Source organism: Loxodonta africana, chromosome 22, assembly GCF_030014295.1.
Source record: "Loxodonta africana isolate mLoxAfr1 chromosome 22, mLoxAfr1.hap2, whole genome shotgun sequence".
NCBI lineage: Eukaryota > Metazoa > Chordata > Mammalia > Proboscidea > Elephantidae > Loxodonta > Loxodonta africana.
The window spans coordinates 53,436,069-53,461,501 of NC_087363.1; the positions used below are offsets into that span (position 1 = coordinate 53,436,069).

Below are 25,433 nucleotides of genomic sequence, written 5' to 3' on the forward strand. Positions count from 1 at the left end.
ATATCCATGTCCTATTTCACTTTTCCTAACGATAGTGTGTGGGGTACAACCACTTACAGGTTAGAAATTCACAGAAAATGCCTTGGAGTCATTTCACCCTACCTAAAAGTTTTGCTGTGAGGATTAATAACTGTGTATGGGAATCACAAGCATAACACGAGGCACCCAGTGGGCATAATGGTCCAGAAAGGTGGTTTCTAACACTTAGCATGCACATATCTGTGAAAGGGGGCAGGAAGGAAAAGAAGCAGGAATTTTCACTTCTTGGTGTTCTCTATGGTTCTAACCTTTGATTAGAAATTCAACTTCTTTTTAAGTAAAAGCTTCTTGTCCCCAGCCTATTGATAAGGAGGAGTTGTCCCAGGAGGAGGTGAGAAACAGGAGCTTACTGATGGTTCTCTAAAAATTTAGCAAAAACCTATGATCTCAATCCCTTGCTCTATATCCAACACCTGCTCTTGGCACCAGTCAAAGCCAGCCCGCAGCAGTAGTGCCCAGGGTTCCCACTCCTGAGGCCTCTCCTGAGCTGAGGTTACCTTAGGGGAAATTGGGAGAACAGCTGCAACACATGCTCGGTCAACTCTGATGGCCAAAGGCTCATTTGAGTGTCAGCCTGCATCCTGCACAAACTTTAAAACTGGGTCCTACAAAGTGGCAGGTTGGAGTTTCTGAGAGCAGAGCCCAAATATGTACATCACATCACTAACAGGACATGAGTCTCTGACTCTCTTCTTGGCTGCAGCCCAGAGGTCACAACGACGACCTCAAATAACCAGGCAGTAGTGACAAGGGGGGAGATCTGGGGAGGCCTGAGTAGCTGACAGGTCAACTGAGACCTAACCTAAGGTGGAAGATATGGTATCTGTGTTGTAAGGTGTAGCCTTACGAAAATATACCTGATCTCTTGTTTCAGTGACAACTGGTTACAAGACATATGCTGCCTTTCCACAAACCTTCACATACATATAGAAGGCAGAGGAAGAAAAGAATTAAATACCCAGGCTAAGACCAATGCCTTAGTACAGAGGTCTCACACAAACACACATACATACACAGACAGGGCTAGATAGACTAGCTAAAACATACTGAGTACTTAGCATTTTCTAATTCACAACAACTCTAGGACAAAGATAATTTTTGTATAACTCAAAAACTATTTTATAGAAGGGAAAAGTAAGACAGAGAAAGGTTAACTAACTTCTCTAAGGTCATAGACCCAAGAAGTGACAGAGCTAGGAATCGAACCCAGGCTATTCAAATCCAGAGTCCATGCCCTTAACCATGACATTATGCTACCATCTCATCTGAGGAGAAAGTGTCCTATCCAAAGACCTTCAGATTTATTTTAGTCATAATGATGAATAACGAAACATAACTGCAGGTGAGATTTTGCTCAAAGACGGTCAGTGTTTAACCCCTGTTTAGTAGCAAGGCAAGAGGGAGGGGAGTGGACATTGGTATGCCTTCCGAAGGCATATTAGGCACTCAGTACAACATTGTTTTTCTCTGATGTGCTTAATATCGTCCTCAGCATTTATTCACATTTTCTGGAACATTCTTTTTGTATTACAAAGCCTGGAAGTTTCAAACTTAGATTCTTACTTGTCATAAAGAATTTGGATAGGATTTAGATCCTGCCAAAGAGATGCACTCCTGTGAGATTTGGAAGGTAGAAGGGAAATGGATAATGTTTTCTCTGGGGTGGCGAGGCAACCAGTGACTCTGGCAGCCATGAGAACTGGCCGTGGCTGGACTCGCCAGCAGCACCGTGGGGACAGCTACGGTCGCAGCAGCAGAAGCAGCTGCAGTTTCTAGACCTCTGGATCACAGCTGCAGTGCCGGGTATCATTAGCCAAAAGCTTAGTAAGCAGCCCCCTTTAAGCCTAGCTTTACCCTTCCCATGGCTTTGTAACCAACCAAACCCATGCAATAAATCCTTTTCTGTTCCAAATGCTCGCAGTGGCTTCTACTTTGTGCACTAACAGCATGATGTTTTTGTTGTTGTGTGCCACTGAGTTGATTCCAACTCATAATGACCCTATAGTACTGAGTAGAACTGCCCCGTAAGGTTTGATCTGCTGACTTTTCAATTAGCAGCCAAGCACTTAAATATCTCACCACCAGAGCTCCTTACAAGATGATACACATTATATAAAAAGTTGGTAGCCAAACAAGATAAGCATTTGATAGAAAAGTGAAACCAGTCCACCGCATGATCTTTTGAATGTTGATTTAAAGACTGAACTACGTTAGTCAAATTTTGTATTTTAATCGAGTGAGAATATTTTTATAATTTTTTAATGCAGGGTGTTAATCTCACGCAAATATTATATTTGGTAGTTTACTTACCTGCCATCTTCTGTGCCATTAATTTCAAAGGCTTCTCCATCTTTGCTCCAGGACAACTTCAAACTGTGTTTCAAATGTGAGTCACTTTTGCTCTCACAATGTAATTCAAGTATATGTGATCTGGGGACACGAGGATTCTTAGGAGAAACTCGAAGTTTTGTGGCATCTGTTTTTTATCAGACAAAAACAGTAGTTAGAACTACAGAGAACAGCTTAGTTTGCTATTAAGAGCCTGCAATTTTAATCAGCCAGAACTGTCAACATAGTCATCGAATCCTCATATGATGTTTGTCCCACTGTAATTTTCTAACATCATGTATCATTACTATTTGCTTTCCATTCAAGGATGGGCAACTGACAAATTCTGGGTGGGAGGATTAATTACAGGTCATCCCCAATTTACAACTGAGTTCAGTTCCAATGACTCCATTGTCGTAAGCTGGTTCCGACATAAGTTGAATACCTTCTTTTTCTTTTCTTTTTTTTTTTTTAGTTTTCATTATTATTGCCTTTTATTACCAAAATCTTTGTAAATCTGAACTTTATTTGTTTTTGGGAGTTGGAAACATGACATATAAACTTACAGATATGATGACATCAGCAAATTATGCCCTACAACATTGTATGTAGTACATATTACCAACAATAAGATGTATAAAAACACAGATGGTCATAAGTGTGGTTCATCATAACTCGAATACCTCTTAAGCTGGGGACTACCTGTAATAGTTTACCAATTCCCCCCCAATACTTCCTGGGTAAAGGGAAAAAGGAATGTGTGAGCAAACAAGCGGCTCTAAGAGGTGAAACTAATATAATTTCCCCTTGTGCTTGTGGACATAAGATCAAACCACCACAGAGAAAAAAGGAAAAGTAGTTGCTTTTCTATTAATATGTTTGTTGTTAATTCAGAAACCCGAGGTTAACCGATGATGCCACCTGCGCAGGTTAATGATCAATATGAAGGTGGGGAATTAGAAAGTAAATTCCATGAAGGCAGGGCCTGTGCCTATACTACCACACTGCACTATCCCCAGAGCCTAGGTGGGAGTCTGCATGCAGCAGGCACTGTGGAATGCATGGAGTAGGCACTGTTGAATGCATGCAGTAGGCACTGTTGTAGGCACTGTTAAATGCATGCAGTAGGCACTGTTGAATGCATGCAGTAAACCTGTTAAATGAGTGACAGTGAGTGATAGTTTAAAATCAAAATAAGTCATTATTAGCAATAATATGAAGCTCAAAGATTGGCACTACAACTGTCTTGAAAAATGTCTCCTTCATTACGACTGTTTCAAAACATAAAATCCTTCCTCTGTGACACCCGATTAAAGATAGGTCTACTTTACTCTAATGTGGCACTTGGTGGCCCTCTCAGGAGCCGTATCAATTATCTCACCTCCAATTCCTCGATTATGTTTTAATATCTGCTATCTACATGTCACTCAAGTGACAGAGTAAAAGTGAAAGTGTTAGTAAAATTGATTGTTTGGTATCCCAGGCACAAAACTTTGAGAGAGTATTACATTTATTTAATTTTAAGTGAATTATGAAATATCCTAATTTTAAATTTAAAGCCAGGGATCGATTGAATAATAATAGATATCATTTAAGAAGCACATACACTATGCGCCAGGACTCTGCTAAAAAGTTCACATTCACTGTGGCATTTTATAATTATAACAACTCTGTAAATAATAACATCCCTGTCACCCTGATGGCATAGTGGTTAAGAGCTATGGCTGCTAACCAAAAAGGTCAGCATTTCAAATCCACCAGACGCTCCTTGGAAACCGTATGGAGCAATTCTACTCTGTCCTGTAGGATCGGTAGGAGTTGGAATCGACTTGATGGCAATGTTTTTTTGTTTTTGTTTTGAATCTTCCAGAGGAGGTAACTTAAGGCAAAAATGAAATTAAAGGATGAGCCCAGGTTTTCCTAATTGGTAAGAGCCTGAGTCGGGATTTGAACATAGGCCTGGTAGAGAGTAAAGCTCATGCGCTAAATTACTACACTATAGACTCTTATTCAACTCCACCCTTGACATTACTATCTTTATATGCAAAAACTTGTATCCTTAATCCTTCATTGATATGAGTCGTGTACCTACAGTCCGCAGGTTACAAACGTCTGACTTACAGACAACTCTTACTTACCCTTTAATGTTATATAAATTTGTCTTCACTTTAAAACCATTGAACCAACCCCTACTCACAACAAATTCTTCATCGCAATCACCTTTACTTGCTGCACGTGCAGCTTTTAAATCATTGAAAAGACTTTGAGCCTTTTCTTGCACCAAATCCCATTAACCCATTGCCATCAAGTCAATTCCGACTCATAGTGACCCTAAAGGACAGAGTAGAACTGCCCCATAGGGTTTCCAAGGAGCACCTGGTGGATTTGAGCTACTGACCTTTTGGTTTGCAACTATATCTCTTAACCACTGGGCCACCAGGGCTTGCACTAAAGTAAGGCTAAATAAAACCGTATGGAACTGTTCTGATTTACCTACAAATTCTTAAAGACACTCAGGAGCAGAACTCTTTCATAACCCAGGGACTGCCTGTATACTCACTACATATAAAACGGCTGTAAGGGCAGACTGAAACTTCGTGAATTTGTCCATCTCTTGGGCCAGGAGCTCACCACTCAGGAAGGTTTAAAGCCCACTTTGGGCCAATCTTTGAGCTTCACATTGTTGCTACTTTGACCCTGGCTGAGTTGCTTGATCTGGATTAGGTTAGTTTGTTTTTGTTTTGTTTTTAGCTTTCTGTAGTATAAAAAAATCTTCTTCGCTGACTTTATAAGGAAATTTCAACATCTTTACCTGACACTTCAGAGTGCAGTGAGACATAAGGGTTAAAGAGACATCCTGAGAGAATGTTCATGTGCTTTAAAAATGTAGTCTGTGGGGTTGGCACATTGAGTTACTTAGTGGACATAAAGAGTCAAATACTGTAAAATAATAAAAAACAAAAGACAGGAAGGAAGGAAAGAAAAAGAAAGAGAGAGAGAAATGGAATCCATATGATAATTCATGCAAATTAAAATAAATTTACTTCTAATATCCAAGTTGGCTGTGACGGCAGCTTTTCCTTTAGCATTTTCTACCCAACAGGAGTATGGCCCAGCATCCTCTTCTGTGGTTTTATTGATCTGTAATGTGCCATTTTCATGGATATAGTACCGAATGCCTTCAAGAGGTTTCGCTTCATCCACCTTCTGCCTGTGGACACAGAAAACATAAATCAATTTGGAGAGTGACAGGAGTGTACACTCTTTTTGAAACTGGCTGCTGATGTCATTCAAGCTAACTCCTTCTTCAGGAGCTTAGCAGACCTTATGAAAGATTCCATAGGGGTGTGCATTTTTCTCAAAATGGGTCATGGGTGTATATCTTATCTACCCAACTAGACTGTGGCTAGAGGCAGTCTTGGTCCATGCTCTTTGCTTCTGCTGTATTTCTCATAGCAGTCAGCACCGTTTTGCATCTGTCCTCTGAGCTTAATAAATACTTGTTGGCTTATTGATGGTGAACTCTTTAGTTAATGACTGCTTCAGGATACTAAATGGAGAAGCTAGTAATTGAAAGAGATAATGAACCCTCCGAAACTCCTGCTGTCCTGGGAGAACACTGGTCATTCAGAAATAGTACAGTCTAGGAAGTCTTGTATGTCCTGTGGACATGGATTACATTTACCCTTATCAACTCCACGGTCCTTTTCTCCTACACTCATCCATTTTCTGAGCATTTGCTGCCACAGCTTGATTTACACAGGAAATCTCACACAAGCAACTTCTGGAGCTTAAAAATGTAAAGTGCAAATCAGGGCTGCTGCTCACACAGCATTTTCCAGGACTTGGGTGAGGCAAGTGGGACGCTTCCCTCAGAGGCAAAATTTGAGGGGGTGCCAAAAATCTCAGTCATTAAGGTAGGTAATGGTTAATACAATATTTTTTTAATCAAAATTAATGCCAAAAATTCGCAATGAACACAGTATCAAAATTTTAAATAAAGACAGGTTACAGTCCTGCACTGGCATGGCCCTCTCCTTACCCAAACTAGGCAAATAGTTTAATAGTATAACTAAGTTTAACCAAGCTTTTCCAGTAAAGTAACCAATATGTTAGACACATATGACAATATGTTCAGACTTATTACAGCAACAATACATTGGAAATTAAAATCAAAATGGATGATGGGAACTTTTAAGTATATATATTTAGAAATGAATACAGCTTTAGATAATTATTTAGATAGTCCCAAAACAACAACGATAACATTAGGTATGACTTCAAATATCCCCAAAATGAAAAAATAAATCCACATTTCAAATTGTCTCAGTAATCAATTCTTTGCTTCCCTGTATGAACAGAAATAGCTCTTGATATTTCCCCATGTGAGAAAAACTTAGAAACTAAGCCAATATTTCCGGGAAAGATAAGTTTGCTATCTCACTTCTCAGAGCCATTGAGTCCATATAACCACACAATGCAGCCTGCCAAATGATGGATGAAGAAACAAGATAAGTTCTGCACCTGAAATTCTCTTAAGAAAACTGTGTGCCAGCTTACCAGGACACGCTGGCCTTGGGTGATGCAAAGAACACACAATGTAAGAAAGCACTGTACCCAACTACAGCCGCATAATTTTCTTCATCTTCAGTTTGTATCAGTGGGTGGATATCTAGTTGCAAAGAACATAAATACAATTTTAACAACGGCAAATGACATTGTTCTAAACTGTACCCGTGTTAATGCTATAGGAACAGAAAGCAGCTTAATATTACAGAACACATTCTTAAATTAGAAAGGCATCTCAATTTAGTTCATTTCTGGAAGCACAGTTTTAGTGTGAAGCCTAATACTCAAATACATGGTGAAAGGTGCTTCGACTTTGCCCCATATTTTATGTGTCAAGAATTCAATCTGTGTGTGTGAGTCTGTGTGTGTGAGTATAACCTTGACCATTTTTCTTTAGAATGGTAGGTTAACAGTCTGCTTTCGGATATGCTCACCTACAACATCAACATTGGCATTGGTAAGGATGGTCCCATGGATATTCGAGGCTTCACACTGCAACACAGCAGTATTATTTGGTTGTAGATTGGTAAAACTGATTTCCTTTGGGGACCTGACATCGACAACAAATGGATGATCTGAAAGAGGTTAAAGAATGTCAGCTTGATAAAGAATAGGACATAAAATATTTATATGCCGTCTATTAAACATGTCACACAGTATTTATATTTTAAGACCAGTTTAGGGTGAATAATAATTCATGAAAGCTGATTCTTTAGAATTCTGTAGACTCAACCGTGTTTTTTTTTCTCTTCCCAAACCCTTTTGGTTTATGGTTTCAATTTCTTTCATCAAATGAATATTATTGCTAAAATATCTGCTAGCTTCCAGTTCACTGTCTCCCATGCCCATACCCCTGAATAAGATCACAGATTATCTATCCATTAAGCGTTCAGGTCCCACTAAGAAATGAATCTCACTTCCAAAAAAAAAAAACCCCACTGCTGTCCAATTGATTCTGACTCATAGCTACCCTATACAACAGAGTAGAACTGCCCCATGGAGTTTCCAAAGAGTGCCTGATGGATCTGAAATGCCAACCTTTTGATTAGCAGCCTGAGCTCTTAATCACTATGCTACCAGGGCTCTGAGTTTTGCTTACTCTTCTGAATTTCCTTCCTGATACTGCCCAGCACCCCTCCCAATGCACCAATATTGTCTGCTCTTCTCACCTTGACACCTTTATTCCTCTGCTTCACTTCTCTGTCTGTCCATAATTTTCTAGTCTTACATCTTTCATTTCAATTTTCTTGGTATATATATATCATGTATTTCACTTTTCCAGGAAGATTAAATCCTTCTTGAAAGCAGGGGTCAAGTTCTCTACTCTTTGGCTATAAAACCTACCCCACTTTGGATCTAAGAATACTTCTGGAAATATCTTTTGGAAGTGAGGAGCTCTGACATTTCTGGTGCGTTTACTAAGGGACAAAGAATTCTTTGGCACCTGTGCTATCTCACTGACTTTGTTCAGAACCTACTAGATCAGTATAAATATATTTGCTGTAGCCCTGGTGGTATAGTGGTTAAGCATTTGGCTGCTAACCAAAAGGTCAGCAGTTCAAATCCACCAGCCATTCCTTCAAAACCCAATGGGACAGTTCTACTCTGTCCTACAGGGTCACTATAGTCGGAATTGACAGCAGTGGGTCTATTTTTTTTTTTTTTTTTTGGTTTAGAGGTAAGAAAGCTGGATGCCAGAGACTGCACATGCCATGCCTTTCTATAACACTAAAAACAAGCAGTACAAAGGGAAACACATTACTTAGAAACATCAAGCGAGGGCAAATTCATTAAAATTTGTAGATTTAATGACATGATAAGATCACCAATAAATCTATTTGTGCTTATTGTGTCTCCATTATACAAAACAGTAACTATATGATGTTTTAGAAGACATTAATTATGATATTTTTAAATAGAAGATTTTATATTACATCTTTTTGCCCCTGGAATCAAAAAAATTTTTACATTTGACCGTGAGCTTCATGAAGACAGGGCCTGTCTGTGTGGTTTGTACGTATATCTCCAGCATCTAAAAAAGAGGCTATCACAGAGGAGACATTCAAAAGTATTTGTTGGGATTAGTGAAAAACAGCTACAGGAGTGGAATTTTACTGCCAGTATATGCCTGTGCCACGAGAAAAAGATGTGGCAATCTGCTTCCATAAAGATTTACACCCTTGGAAACCATATGGGGCAGTTCTACTCTTTTCTGCAGAGTTGCTATGAGTCAGAATCAACTCGACAGCAGTGGGTTTGGTTTTTGTTTTGGTTATGTCTCTGTGATGAGCAGAAAAATGATGCCCTCCTCCCTCCCCCCGCCAAAAAGAAGGTTCATGCCCTAATCCCCAGAACCTGCAAATATGCTATTTACATGGTAAAAGGGATTTTGCAAGTGTGGTTAAAATGAAGGACATTGAGATAGGGAGATTATCCAGATAAACCCAAATTAATCCAATGAGTCCTTAAGTTCAGAGAACTTCTTTTTCTCTGCTATAGTCAGAGGAAGACATGAATATGGAAGAATGTCAGAAAGACGCAATGTTGCTGGCTTTGGAGATAGAAGAAGGAAGCCAGGAGCCAAGGAATACAGGCAGCCTCTAGAAGCTGGAAGCAAAGAAGTAGATTCTTTCTCAGACCTTCCAGAAATCCCTGGTAATCCCTGCTGCCATGGATTAAATTGTGTCACCCAAAAATGTGTGTCAACTTGGCTAGGCCATGATTTCCAGTATTATGTGATTGTCCACCATTTTGGCATCTGAATCGATTTTCCTTTGTGTTGCAAAGCCTACCTCTATGACGTTGAAGAGGTGGGATTAGTGGCAGTTACATAAATAAGGCAGGACTCAATCTACAAGGTTAGGTAGTGTCTTAAGTCAATTTCTTTTGAGATATAAAAGAGAGAAGTGAGTAGAGACAGGAGGACCCCATACCAGATAAGAGCCAAGAGAATAGCATGTCCATTGGACCTAGGTCCCTGCACTGAGAAGCTCCTTGACCAGAGGAAGATTGATGACAAGGACCTTCCTCCAGAGCTGACAGAGAGAGAAGTCTTCCCCCGGAGCTGACACCCTGAATTTGGACTTCTAGCCTGTGAGAGAATAAACTTCTGTTTGGTATTTCTGTTATAGCAGCACTAGATGATTAAGGTACCTGACGACACCTTGATTTTAGCCCAGGGTGCCTTGTGTCATATATGTAACCTACGTTGTTGTTGGAAACCCTGGTGGCATAGTGGTTAAGTGCTACCACTGCTAGCCAAAAGGTCGGCAGTTCGAATCCACCAGATGCTCCTTGAAAACTCTACCGGGCAGCTCTACTCTGTCCTATGGGGTCGCTATGAGTCAGAATCAACTCAACAGCAGTGGGTTTGGTTTGGGTTTGGGTATGTTGTTGTTATTAGGTGCCATGGAGTCTGTTCTGACTCAGAGCAACCCTATGTACAACAGAACGAAACAATCCCTGGTCCTGCACCATTCTCACAATCATTGTTATGCTTGAGGCATAGTTTTAACCTCTAGAACTACAATAATAGATTTGTGTTGTTTTGAGTCATAAAATTTGTGATAATTTGTTACAGTAACAATAGAAAACTATCACAATCATCACAATCCTTAGGACAATTTATTACTTATCTCTTGAGAATTTGCAAGATGGATGGCTCTTCCTAGTCCTTTATGGCTAACTCTAAGAGACTGATGCAAAGACCTGGAAGTCTGATCTGATTCTTCACTCTTATATGGCAGGCCCAGAGTTCCATGCCCTTTAATATTAACTCCATTATCCCCTTTACTTCTGCTTATACTATCTGCCCCATGACAAGCCCTGAATCAACACAATCCAAACACAAAACCAAACCCATTGACATCAAGTCAATTACGAGTCATAGTGACCCTGCAGGACAGAGTAGAATTGCCCCATAGGTTTTCCAAAGCTGTAATCCTTTCTCCCTCAGAGTGGCTGGTGGGTTCGAACAACCGACCTTTCAGTTAACAGCCAGGCATTTAACCACTGCACCACCAGGCCTCCTTCAGGGTATTATCAAAAGAAGAAATGAGACTATGGCTTAAGTTTGAAATAAAAAGGAAATAAACATTGTTCTATGCAAAGACATATGACTATGTAGATCATAACAAGTTATGGATAACATTGCAAAAAATGGCAATTCCAGAACACTTAATTGTGCTCATGAGGAACCTATACATAGATCAAGAGGCAGTGGTTTAAAGCCAGGAAAGGTGTGTGTCAGGGTTGTAGCCTTTCACCATACCTATTCAATCTATACGCTGAGCAAATAATCTGAGAAACTGGACTATATGAAGATGAACAGGGCATCAGGATGGGAGGAAGACTCATTAACAACCTGCGTTATGCAGATGACACAACCTTGCTTGCTGAAAGTGAAGAGGACTTGAAGCACTTACTAATGAAAATCAAAGACCACAGCCTTCAGTGTGGATCACACCTCAACATAAAGAAAACAAAAATTCTCACAACTGGACCAATGAGCAACATCATGATAAACGGAGAAAAGACTGAAGTTGTCAAGGATTTCATTTTACTTGGATCCACAATCAACAACCGTGAAAGCAGCAGTCAAGACATCAAAAGACGCGTTGCATTGGGCAAATCTGCTGCAAAAGACCTTTTAAAGGATTAAAAAGCAAAGATGTCACCTTGATGACAAAGGTGCACCTGACCCAAGCCAAGGTATTTTCAATCGCATCATACACATGTGAACGCTGGATAATGAATAAGGAAGACCGAGGAATTGACATGTTTGAATTGTGGTGTTGTCAAAGAATATTGAATATACCACGGACTGCCAAAAGAACGAAATAATCTGTCTTGGAAGAAGTACAACCAGAATGCTCCTCAGAAGCAAGGATGGCGAGACTGCGTCTTACGTGTTTTGGACATGTTGTCAGGAGGGATCAGCGCCTGGAAAAGGACATCATGGCTGGTAAAGAACAGGGTCAGCGGAAAAGAGAAAGACCCTTGACGAGGTGGATTGACACAGTGGCTGCAACCATGGGCTCAAACATAACAATGATTGTGAGGATGGCATAGGACTGGGCAGTGCTTCATTTTGTTGTACATAGGGTTGCTAGGAGTTGGAAATGACTTGATGGCACCTGACAACAACAATAAGGAGCTTTGGTGGCACAATGGTTAAGTGCTTGGCTGTTAGCTGAAAGACTGGCAGGTTGAACCCACCCAGTGGCTCCATGGGAGAAAGATCTCTGGCCATCTGCTTCTGTAAAGATTACAGCCAAGAGAGCCCTATGGGGCAGTTCAACTCTGTCACATGGGGTTACTATGAGCCAAAAATGACTGCACAGCACCTAACAACAACAACCCAGCTATATTCTACTTTATCACCCTGCAGTACACATTTACAGGCTTACTGGTCTACTGACTGTCTCTCCCCACGAGAATATCAGCCTCAGAAGAACAGGGATTTTATCTGTTTCATTCGCTGCTGTATCCCAAGAATTAGCCCAATGTCTGGCACATAGGGAGCACTCAATAAATGTCTACTGATGAACAAACCTACTAACTGGGAGTAATAATAGCTCCTTCAGAAGTTTTGTGGATTTTGTTTTGTGTGTGTGTGTGTGTTTCAAAACCATTTGTGAATGCCCTTCATAAAGTGTCAAACACCATTCAAATATAAAGTGTTAGAATTTTATGTTCTCAGAGAATCAGCATTCCTTATTATAGCATCCTTAGTATTTTTTATGAACAACAAAAAGTTTTTATTTCCCTCTGATCTCTCTAAGGAGCCTTGGTGGCCTAGTGGTTAAGAGCTATGGCTACTAACCAAATGGTCAGCAACTCAAATCCACCAGCCACTCCTTGGAAATCCTATGGGGCAGTTCTACTTTGTCCTGTAGGGTGGGTGTGAGTCAAAATTGACTTGATGGCAACCAGTGACTTCCCTAAAGCCTCGTTTTTCAAATCTTATTCTGTTTTTTAAACAGATGAGGATAAATTCCATACTTGAAGATACTAATAATGAGAATTAAGCTTTCCTGAGCGCTTGGTATGTGAAAACTACAATAATAAACAGCACTTTGGGAGTGCTGTCTGTGTGGCAGTTCCTGTACTGAGCATTCTCTGTGTACTGTTGCCTGTAATTCACATAAAAATGCTTTCATCAGTACGTGTTATTTTCATTCCCATTTTCCTGATGAGAAAACAAGTGGTAAGAGGTTCAGTAATATGCCCCATCGCACAGCTAGTAAATGGTAGAGCCAGGATGCAATGAGAGGCAGTCAGGCTGCACAGTTCATAAACTTACCCATGATGCTTTAATAAAGTGTGCTCTCCTAGGTGGTTCACATTTATCTCATTCAATCACAACGAATATCCTTGTTTTAAAAGTTGAAAAATTATGACTTCAGGAGATTCATTAAACAGCTCAAGACTACGCAGCTAGGAAGGTGTTCAGTCCAGATGGAGCCCCAGGTCTGTGGGCCACCGGGGGGTCCATTCTTGGCATGTGTGGACCCAGGGCAAGAGAATGAATGGAAGCTGCATACGCATGTCTCAATACTGTAAATACTCTAAATCCAGCCAAGCAATTGATAAATAATATGTGTCCTATTATCCTACCTTAACAGATGCATTAAAAATGATCTGAGCTCTAGCTTAAAATTTAGTTGTACAAACAGTTAAGTGCTCAACTACTCACTGAAAGGTTGGTGGTTCAAACCTAACCAGATGCACCTTGGGAGACAGGCCTGGCAATCTATTTCCAAAAGGTCACAGCTTTGAAAACCCTATACAGCACAGTTCTACTAGGCACACCTGGGGTTACCATAGGTCGGAACGGACTTGATGCAATCAACTACAACCACCTTAATAAATACATTCAGAATGACCTGAGCTTCAGGTTCATGTTTAGAATTTCTGGGTTCTGTGCTGGAAAAGGGCAGAAAGGGGAGAGTAGCCCTCAGCCCTGGCCCATCCCTGCCTTTCCATCCCTAGACCATCTGGAGTGGGCTCAGAGTCAAATGCACTGGGAATTTGCAGGTCTTGGATGGTCTAGAATGAGCAGAAAAGGGGGAGGGTACAGGTCCAGGTTTGGCATGTCTCTTTGGCCCTGTGGATTTCTCATATCATGGAATCAGTAGATTTCTCATATCATGGAATCAGGAATGTCCAAGAGTAGTTAAGCAGGTACCTGTAAGGCAGAACTCAGGAAAGGGTCACTGTTGCCTGGGTCACTGTTGCCTGCATCTAAGCAAGGTATTGACCTCCGATCTGACTCTCAACCACTAGGTCACTTTACCTATTTCTTCTCAGGGAAAAGAAGAGCAGTTGGCTTTCCTTCTTGATACATTGTCTTTCACTCCATTAGTTATTTATTTTTTACCTTGTTTTCATATATAATTTTTATTATGGCCTACCCAGTACAGACTTCATTTAATGGCTCTTCCGTAAGTATCAAATCTTAAAGATGACATTACTTAGGAAGAGGCAATTTCTGATTCTCTGGTTAGATGAGTCTTGCTGAGTCTTGCCACTTCCCAACTACGTTTTACACATTACCAGTGTCTGACCATCAAACAATTGCCTATAGCATCACATTATAATTAGTTTTTTCACTTACTGATATTAGGGGAGCCATTCATTCTCCACTTGATTGTGGGTTGAGGTTCTCCTTCAGCCTCACATATCAAGATATCGCTGCTCTCAGTGTTATACACGCCACTCTGAGGTTTCTTTGTCCATCGAGGAGGCTCTGGAAACAAAATGAATGGTTCATCAGTTATTTTATCTGTTATTAAAGGCAAAAAAAAAAAAAAAAAATTAAGGCCTGTATTTCTACTACGTACCAGCAGATGGCACTCACCACCAAATGTTTCAAAATAGCTCTTTTTGATAAGCTTGCTCCGCAAACCAAGGTGGGCGTTGATTTTGTGTTGTATGGTGTGTGTGTGTGTGTGTGTGTGTGTGTGTGTGTGTGTGTGTGTGTGTGTGTGTGTGCGCGCGCGCTCGCGCTGGGTCTTAGTATGTATAATACATCAGTATACTAAAAATAGTGACCTGCAACCACTTTACTTAGCTACACAAATACCCATCTCACTAACAAAATGAGGGAGGACTAAAGAGGTGGTGAGTTTTAGTTCTGGCTACATCTTATTTTCAGGCTGCAGGCTGGCAGCTAAAATGAATGATATTTAGTAAATATATTTTGAGAGGAGCCCTAGTGGCACAGTGTTTACGAGCTTGGCTGCTAACCAAAAGATCAGTAGTTCGAATCTACCAGCCCCTCCTTAGACACCCAATGGGGCAGTTCTACTCCGTCCTATAGGATTGCTATGTGTTGGAATCGACTCCATGGCAACGTGTTTGTTGTTTTGTTTTGTTTTTATATTTTGAAATTATTTTATTGTTAATAAAATTAATTAACTGATTTTAAATATTAATAATGACTTTTCGGCATTTACGTATCTATATCTACCTATTTATCTTTTTTATCTATCTAGTGCATTTGGGAAACGTTCCTAGAGATTTTATTTTTGGAAGGGAGAAAGCATAAAAGTAACAGCTGTTCACCCTCAAAATAATGGAGGAAAAGCTACATTTAAATGACTTGACTCTTTCTATGCCCTTATGCTCCAATATTATAATTCTAAATGGTGTTTCAGAATAAAATGAGACATTTTTATTTCAGTGCAAACATCACTGTCATATTTTGTCACCTTAAGTATATTACTATGTCAGGAGTGAATAAAAGATTTAGATTAAAGTGTGGATGGTTTGGATGAATTCATTTCAGAGAAAATTGCTTAACACCTGCAGGTAGTAATTCCCATCAAGTGTTGCTTGGTTATTTCCCCTAAGACATTTTTGTATTTTCGTTTTAGTCAAAAAGGCAAGTCTTTAATGATACAAGCAAAAAAAAAAAAAAAAAAATGATACAGCTATGTGTTAAATGAAAAATTCCATTTGCATCTTTAAAGTAAAGGAGGAAAAAAGAGATTAGGTGAAAAGAAAACATCTATAAATTTGCCAGAGGACATGAAAGTATACAAATAACTGTCAAGTTCAAGCCCAAGCAAGATAAGTACCTTTGTAATTATTCCACAGGGTTTGGACTTAATTGTTAACTCCCAAGTTAAATATCTGCACTTATAATCTGTACACTCTGTAAATATTTATCCATTTAGTTTAAAATGCAATAGTCCAAAGAATAAACTGCATATCATTTTCTGAGGTGAAGAATTTTTTTGTATGTGTTTTTTTTGATGTTATTGTCATTAACAGTATTTCAGATTTTTCATACAACCACAGTAAAATTAAACATTCGTAAGTTTTAGATAAAAGTTCTGTTAATGTAGAAATAATCATATTTCTAGCAGAAAACTAAGACTACTGCTTAGTAGTAGTCTTACTACTACTACACGTAGTCCCTAACTTAAGGTAGAAGTTTGTCGGTTCTGACATAAGTCGAATACCACATTTTTGTTCTTTTTTAGTTTTCACTATTCTTGCCTTTTATTATCAGTATCTTTATAAATGTAAATGTGACAGTCTTCTCAACAGTAGATCATAAAATTGAACATCTGAAAATGATAACATCAGCAGATTACACGCTGCAACATATTACTAACAATAATATGTACAAAAAAATGGACAGTTGTAAGTGCTGTTCGCTGTGACTAGACTACGTCGTAATTCGAGGACTACTCATACTTGCTGCTACTACATGCTTTCAGAGCGTGTAAAAATAAAGATCTTGCAATGATGATATTTTTCTGCATCTTCATGCATAAGAAAATCAAGATTCCTATTTCTAGTCTCATCTTGCAAGCTTCATTAATCCCTTTGTGTCTGCATTGAAATCTAATATTGTTGACCTAAAAGACGACTTAATTATCATTTCAGCCAACGTTTTCACTTTACAGATGAGAGTACAGAGCTTTGAAGAAGTCATCTACCTTGCCCAAGATTGCCAGCAAAAGAAGCCCCATTTTCCTGTTCTTGCCATTCCAGGGATCTACGGACAGAACCTATACACAGTGAGTGGTATGTGACTCTAAAGTCAAGGTGGCTTTAATTATTTCTCAATCATTGCCATATTGGTCTGGGCCAATGAGAGATGGCAAGGTTTACCAAATTCACCAACTTCCACTTTATGCTCCCAAAACTAAAGTCCCCCAACATTCATCAACTGACTCAACAAGTTTTGAGAATTCACTAGGAATTATCACTAAACTTTACCTTAACCCTTCTTCATAAGCTTTTTCTATAAATGCTGGAACATTTAGTGTTATTCTCCTCATCCCTGTTTCTCCTGTACACGTAAGCTGGGCAAGACTCAAGGTAAACTTTGCCGTGCAATTTGAGAGTGATTTCAAGCCTGTCTTGCTCAGAAACATCGCCTTCTTGTGTCTCCCAAGACACTGCCCTTACTTCTAGCCCAGAATGAGACTCTCTTTGAGTCAGTGGAGTGGTGAGAGCCACTGGAAAAGTGATCTCTGAGAGCCAGGGCACAATCTTATTCTTCCTTGTGTCTCCTCCATTGACACATTGTCTGGTACAGAACTGACGCATATTAAGTGATTTCGAATTGATTGTAATGAGCAATCCCCAAAGACTCCAGTAAAAAAGGCATAGGGAACAAAGAAGGGAAATTAGTTGGAAGGAAATCATTGCCTTCTAGTCATTCACTCTGATAATTTCACCCATTTATTGACAGGTTAGCTAGTTGCTAATGTATTCACTACGTGGGCAGTGGTGGTTCAACGGTAGAACTCTCACCTTCCGTGCAGAAGACCCGGGTTTGATTCCTAGCCAATGTACCTCAGGAGCAGCCACCGCCTGTCCGTCGGCGGAGGGTTGTGTGCTGCTGTGATGCTCAACAGGCTTCAGTGGAGTTTCCAGATTAAGAGGAGCTTAGAAGAAAGGCCTGGTGATCTACTTCCAAACATCAGTCAATGAAAATCTCATGGATCAAAATGGTCCAATCTGCAATCAATCGTGGGGATGATGCTAGACTGGGCAGAGTTCTGTTCCACTGTGCATGGGTTTGTCATGAGCTGGGGGCTGATGCAAGGGCAGCTATCAACAACTTTATTCACTAAAGAAAGCACTAAAGTGGAGCCTGAGGATGTGAGCCAAGGGACAGGAACTTTTTGGTGGATGAGGTGCAGACTATAGACAAGAAGGGGCAGAGAGGAAACAGATGAGTTCCAGAGCTTAGACCATGCAACTCTATTCCTGAAAGGTAAGATCTAGTTGAGAGGATGCAAAAAAAAAAAAAACAAAAAACCAAAGGCTTGAGAGGAAAGAATGGTTAAAACTAAAAATTAGGAATGTAAACATCATCATCAAATCCCATTCTCTTTCCTATTATTTTAAGATATATGGTAACTGATGAAAATTACCCATGTTGAAATTTTATCCATTTTTTTCATAAATGTAAATTTAAAAAATAAGGTGATCAATTTCCTTTATGCTGCTGAAAACAGACGCAAATGTCTGAATATAAAGAATATAATAATCAAGCTAATTAGAGATGTTTGTCACTAGAAGAAAAACAAAATAAAACATACAATACAGTGGATATTTTCTTAATAAAATTGTTTTACCACAGATAGATTCAATTAAATAACTACACTCTAATAAATAAACTGTTAGGCTCATCAAATGGATTTATTTGCAATTTTTAGGAACAGGTTTGTTATTGGAAAATGAGGCTTTCTTAAGTATATCAATGATTGTATTGCATTTTAGTTCATGACCCAAAACCAAACCCATTGCCATTGAGTTGATTCTGACTCATAGCAACCCCACAGGCTGTAGAATAGAACTGCTCCATAGGGTTTCCAAGGAGGGACTGGTGGATTCCAACTGCCAGCCTTTTGATTAGACACTGAGCTCTGAACCACTGGGCCACAGGGCTCCTGAGTTCATGATTTCCTTTGAAAATGCTAAACAACTATGAATTATATTATACATAAATAATTATATATAGGAGTCCTGGTGGCACAGTGGTTGAGAGCTACAGTGACCTATAGCTGCTAACCAAAAGGTCGGTGGTTCGAATCCACCAGAAGCTCCTTGGAAACCCTATGGGGCAGTTCTACTCTGTCCTATAGGGTGGCTATGAGTCAGAATCAACTCAATGGCAATGGATTTGGTTTTTGGGTTAACCATGTATAAATACATTCCTATTACCCTTACTAAAGTTCAAAAGCCTTTAAATGATCCAAAAGTTTACAACTCAAAAATTGTTAGTGGCAGTTTATTTTTAGATAGTCAGTTGAAATGTGTTTGAGATCGATCATATTTTTATTTCTGATTTTAAAATAGTTCAGATGCCCTCCTAATATATCTCTTTCCACTGGATGTGTAGTTATTTATACCAAGGATACCTAGGAGGTATAGTTGTATCTAGTGAAAACGTCTGGCTGTTTTTGCTTATGCATATTATAAAAACCAGGAAACCAAACCCGTTGCCAATGAGTCGATTCCGACACATAGTGACCCTATAGGACAGAGTAGAACTGCCCTATAGGGTTTCCAAGGAGCAGCTGGTGGTTTTGAACTGCTGACCTTTTTGTTAGCAACCAAGCTCTTAACCACTGCACCACCAGGGTTCCATAGTCATTGCAAATACAGTTTGTTAATATATTTAGAGTGTTGTAGTTTAAATTGCAAGCTCATAGAATTTGATTGTGTTTAGTAATAAAGAAGAAATAGCACATATGGGGAGAATATAACACTGTCCATCAGTCCATGCTTTGATTTAAACAAAGGAGTGTTTTCAGAATGGACCGGATTTTCAAAATACATAATAGCACTGCTCTTTTCCCATATGGCTAATCCTTGTTATTTAATTTGGGTTTCTAAACAAGAGACAAAAAAAGGAAAGAAGAGGGTGCAGAAAGGCAGAAGAAAATTGAATAAATGTGAACTCATCCATCCACATGATTAATGAAGGTTATATTTACTGCTTTCACCCTTAAAAGAAATAAAAAAAAAAAAAGACTTATTGAGCTTAGTTTGACTCTCACTTGCCTGCAGGAAGAGAAACTCCTAAAACATACAGCTGAGGGCACATTTAGTAGTTTTTCATTAAGGGGGAAGGATTAAATGTTTCCCATAAAACATTATTTACATCTCAATGGTGCTAATAGCTGTTTTATGAATAGTGAAGGCAATTTGCTCAGGACACCTATATTCCTTTGGAGTTCTAGAGTCAACTTTTCAAATTGCATAATAAATTTTACATCCTTGATTTTTTTTTTTTTCTTTTTGCAACCCTTGCAATTCTTTTGAAAGCTTCAGTCTTAGAGTCAAAAAAAAAAAAAATGCTGTGGCCAGATTGTTAAAATATTCAGCTACCATAGCAATGTTCCAGCCATCTGGAAGGATTTCTAATAGTCAGCAACTTGGAGTAGAAGCAGCAAACAATTAGACATGTCTGGGTTGTGGGTATGTGTGTGAGAGCGGGAGCTAGGGGAGGAGGAGTTGATAGAAAACACCCATGTTGTCTGTTAGCCAAATTACACAGACGCATCCAGTGATGACTAAAAATATAGATAAAATAAATTCCTCAACCTCTGACTTTCTTTGTGAATAATTTCATTCCAGCGGAATATATCACAGTTGGCAGGTGTCGATGTTAATCCATAATATTGGGCTTTCTCTTATACACGGTTTGCTTTCATTGAATCAAGGAAAATTATATTCGCATCTTGCTTTTCTATTCTTTATGCCTTATCCAATGTTACACGTGGTGGGGAAGTCTCAGAAACACAGTGTTACTCCAGGCAGTGGCGTGACTAAAGCACTTATCCTAACATTTACTTGGGAATGGGATTGTGTTTGTCTTTTTTTTTTTTTTTTTTTCCTTTTGCTATTAACTAAAACAATCACCATTACTTAGGTTTTTCTTGTGCAAATTAAAGCTTGAAGAGGTGAACTTTGTTGGAAAATAGATGGGAGCCCTAGAGCACTGGTCTACTAAACGGTAGCCTTAAACAGGCGGTTCCTTTCAATAGTTAAGCCTACACAGCACTAAACTGCAAACACAGTCATCATTCCCTTAATTTGATCAATACAGTCAACCAAACTGTAGGATCAAACTTACAGAAAACATGATTAGACTTGTAGAAAATAGTCTGCATCAATCAAACTCACAGGATGACTAGATAACCTTACTTCTGCCCAGCAGGCATAGCCCCAATCATCTACATTTCATGCCCCCACCCCCTTTTTGAAAAATGATGTCATCATCAGCTCTTTATTTCTAGAAATACAACAAATGATAGCAAAATGTCTAGTGATCAAAAAGCTTAGACTTATGGAGAGAAGATGACTAAAATATAATGTTTTTTTGACCTTGTGAAAGAGAATCAATATTTATAGCATACAATCTATTCTTCTTTCCCCACAATAACACGCTGAGTATCATTTGAACCCAAGATATGGAAACCAAAAAAAAAAAAAAAAAAACAATTTTATCTAGGAAAGAGCTAAAGCAATCATTTATCTGACTTCCTCATTTCACTGGTGAAGAAACTGAGGTACAGAAAGGTGAAGTAACTTGATCAAAAACACAGCAAATAAATGACAGGACTGAGAAACAAATTTCAGGCTTTCTTCCAGGCCCAAGAATCTTTTCATTGTAACACTTATTTCCTCTTCTATAACTTAATATTATGTAGTGTCTCATGTACCTTATGATAAAAATCAGTTCTTACAATATGATGATATAGGACTCAAGGTTAATTGCTAAGATGGATCTTTCCTTGTCATTTGACCCTTCTATATGGCTTTGTGTGGTAAAGAATAAAACTAATCAAATAAAATGTTAAAAAATGTTACTTACTATAAATACAATTAAAAGTTGAGACAGCTTACCTATCTGTATTAAAATGTATACTTTAGAATTAAGACCCACTACATGCATAATTTTTTTTTTTTTTTAATAGAAGAAAAATAAATCAACATGGAGAAAGTACCTTCTATTGTAACATGAAAATCATGAGTGGCTGTTCCCAAAAAATTGTTGGCTGTGCAGCGATAAATTCCTTTGTCGTGGTAGGAGACATTCTCTATCTTCAATGTCTTGTTGTAATTTTCTTTTGTTACTCTTCCCTTTGGTAAATCACCACCCAGTTTGTCCCATTCAACCTGTGGAGTTGGCCTGCAAATAAATAAATAAACAAACTAAACATTTTTTGAGAGTTGAAAATAAAATGTAAGGAACCATCAGGACCCATTCCTCATTCTGTTGCTTCTACACATGTGCTTGGGGTCCGCTAACAGGGGCCTTGTCAGAGCACATCACCATCCATGTGATCTCTGGGGTTGCATCAAATCCATCTCATTGTAGGGTCCTTTAACATTCTGCTCCCTCTGAAATCTTCTGTGGCCCCCCTGTAAGAGGGCCAACCAAATGGAAGTGCTGAATAGGTGTAACTGGGTGGAGGAAGGATAATTGGAGACTGTTATAAATCAAATTGTGCCCCCCCAAATGTGTGGAAACTCTAACCCTGTACCTGTAAATATGACCCTGTTTGGAAATAGGGGTTTTAGTTTCCATGTTAATAAGGGCATATCAGAGTAGGGTGGGTCCTAAACCTAGTCATTTTTTAGTTATAAAAAGAGAAAAATAGGCACAGAGATACACAAGGAGGGAAGACAGACACTCAGGAATGCCAGGGAAAGGCAGGGATTGCCAAGTATCACAAGCAGACACCAAAAAAACAGGAGAGAGGCTCACAGAAGGCATCGACACAGCTAAGACCTTGATTTAGACTTTCAGCCTCCAGAATTGTGTGAAAATTTATTTCCATTCTTTAAAGTCACCCACTTGTGGTATTTCTATTGTGGCAGCCATAGAAAATGAAGACAGAACCCTTAGAAATAGTATTACAAGGTATTTTTTAAGTGTGAAAATCTCCCTGCAGATGGTTTGAGGGAGCCACAAATAGCAGCCCTTTTCCATGGATGAGTTTGAAAAATATGATGAAGTAGGATACAACAGTCACCAGAAGGAGACAGTGATAGCCCTTTAACCCCAACGAAGTGGAGAATGTGGCTGTAGTGGGAGAGCCAAATATGCTGGTCAGACCTAGAAACAGCCCATTCTAGGGCATGTTAGGGTCTGCAGGGCAGGTAGTGCTACCAAGGTTGCTCTCTTGCTCTTGTGGGGAATAGAGGGAAGGACCAGTGAATCAAATCTCCTTTGCTTAGGGCTTTGACAGAGCAGATCACCCAATCAGAACAAAGAAACAAGAACCACAAAACAACCTGATAATTTGTATACACCAACAAGATTACTTTCTCTACCTTGGTGGGGAGGAGAATGAAATCAAGCCAGCTGGAGTTAAATCTCTTCTCCTGTAATTCAGACGTGAAGAATTGGTACCTTTATGGCTCATGTGATTTAAAATTACATAGAGAGCATTGATGGATAATTGTTTTTATTCTTTCTATAAATCAGGCTTTATGAGTAAATGGAAAGAAGCTTGATTTTGCTATCTTTATGCTGATACTTTTTCTTCTTAACCATATTGTATTATTTTTTTCTTTTTACCATTAATCATTGTAAGTTATTGAATATGTGCTAAAGACAGGCATTATTATCATCATCTGAAGCTACAAGAAGTTAATTTGCTAAGGTTACTGGGGTAATAAATGACTTATTAGAAGTTACATTTGTCAGACACTTCAATCTGTTCTTCTGTGTGTGTGTGATAAATATGTAGGTAACAAAACATTTGCCATTTCTACAATCTTCACATGTACAGTTCAGTGACATTCATTATGTTTATCATATTGTTCAGTCATCAATATTAACCATTCTCAAACTTTTCTACCACCCTTAACAGAAGCTCAGTGTTCCCTAGGCATTGTGTCTTCCTTCCTCCTATCTCCCGCCCACCCCCAGTAACCATTAAAAAACTTTGGTCTTTATACACTTGCCTATTTCATGTAAGTGGGATCCCTGTAATCTATTTGTGCTATTTCCGTCTATGTCCTTCATAACCGTTACTTTTGGAATATATGCTTGTAAGTCAAACCATCAGTTAGTTACTAGTTAATAACTGAACAATTATCTCAAGCTGTGTCCCTTATCTCAAATTATTTGTATTAATAGGCAATGGTTAAAATAATCACTATTATGCCAAAAATATTGGAGGTCAAGATGAAGGTTTTTTAATTTACACGTATCTACTCCCTGGGAAGAAACTCATTTCTCGCTTGCTGTCTCTGCTCGTGCTCAAGGACTTACCTATTTCCAGATCTGGAATGACTGCTTTATGTTTTACCAGGCTGAGAGCGCATGGCACACATCTGTTGTTGTTAATTGCTGTGGAGTAGATTCCAGCTCATGGCGACCCCATGTGCTACAGAGTAGAACTGCTCTCTGGGGTTTTATTGGCTGTAATCTTTTTTTTTTTTTCTATTGAACTTTAAATAAGGTTTACAGAACAAGCTAGTTTCTCATCAAACAGCACACACATTGTTGTATGACATTATTTAACAACCCCATGACATGTCAACACTCTCCCTTCTCAACCCTGGGTTCCCTATTACCAGCTGTCCTGTTCCCTCCTACTTTCTAGTCCCTGTCCCAGGGCTGGCGCGCCCCTTTAGTCTTGTTTTGTTCCATGTGACTTTTCAATCTTTGGCTGAAGGGTGAACCTCAAGAGTGGCCTCATTACTAAGTTGATAGGGCATCCAGGGCGCCATACTCTCAGGGTCTCTCCAGCCTCTGTCGGGCCAGCAAGTCTGGTCTTTCTTTTTTTTTTTTTTAATTGATTATTGGCTGTAATCTTAATGGGACCAGATCGCCATGCCTATTTTCCGAGGAGCCACTGAGTGGATTTGAACGACCAACCTTTAAGTTAGCAATGGAACAAAATCTGCACCACTTAGGGACCTTATGGCACACTTCTGTAGAAAATGGGATCAATGTTCAGACAGGCCGCAGTGAGTATGTATTAGCTCTTGGCTTTCTGAGCATACCACCTCACAGGATGCCTAATCCAAGTCTCCTAACTGCTTACTTTTCACTCCATCTGCCAAAACAGCAATTTGCCAAGTTACAGGCTGCTATGGACCTTATCAAAAAAAAAAAGAAAAAAGTTGCCATCAAGTCAATTTCAACTCAGGGCAACCCTACAGGACAGAGTAGAACCGCCCCATAGGGTTGCCAAAGCTATAATCTTTCTCTTTTTTTATTTTTATTTTTTTTGTACTTTAGATGAAGGTTTACAGAACAAACTAGTTTCTCATTAAACAGCTAGTACACACATTGTTTTATGACATTGGTTAACAATCATACAACACGTCAGCACTCTCCCTTCTTGACCTTGGGTTCCCTATTACCAGCTTTCCTGTCCCCACCTGCTTTCTAGTCCTTGCCCCCTGGGCCGTTGTGCCCCTTTAGTCTCATTTTGTTTTATGAGTCTGTCTGACCTTTGGCTGAAGGGTGAACTTCGGGAGTGACTTCATTACTA

The 25,433-nt window shown here is 39.2% G+C and overlaps 1 protein-coding gene across 3 annotated transcripts in view; it reads right to left on the minus strand.

Annotated features, from left to right (window-relative positions):
* The window catches only part of CHL1 (cell adhesion molecule L1 like), a 100,875-nt gene that overhangs the window by 35,825 nt on the left and 39,617 nt on the right, over positions 1 to 25,433 (minus strand). For all 3 annotated transcript variants that reach the window (XM_010590043.2, XM_010590044.3, XM_003409782.3), the window contains 6 exons: positions 21,924 to 22,108; positions 14,555 to 14,686; positions 7,371 to 7,511; positions 6,928 to 7,039; positions 5,412 to 5,578; positions 2,350 to 2,515 (listed from right to left, as the gene is read on the minus strand). In XM_010590043.2, coding sequence (XP_010588345.1) covers positions 2,350 to 2,515; positions 5,412 to 5,578; positions 6,928 to 7,039; positions 7,371 to 7,511; positions 14,555 to 14,686; positions 21,924 to 22,108 — 903 coding nt within the window. The remainder of the gene's footprint in view (positions 1 to 2,349; positions 2,516 to 5,411; positions 5,579 to 6,927; positions 7,040 to 7,370; positions 7,512 to 14,554; positions 14,687 to 21,923; positions 22,109 to 25,433) is intronic.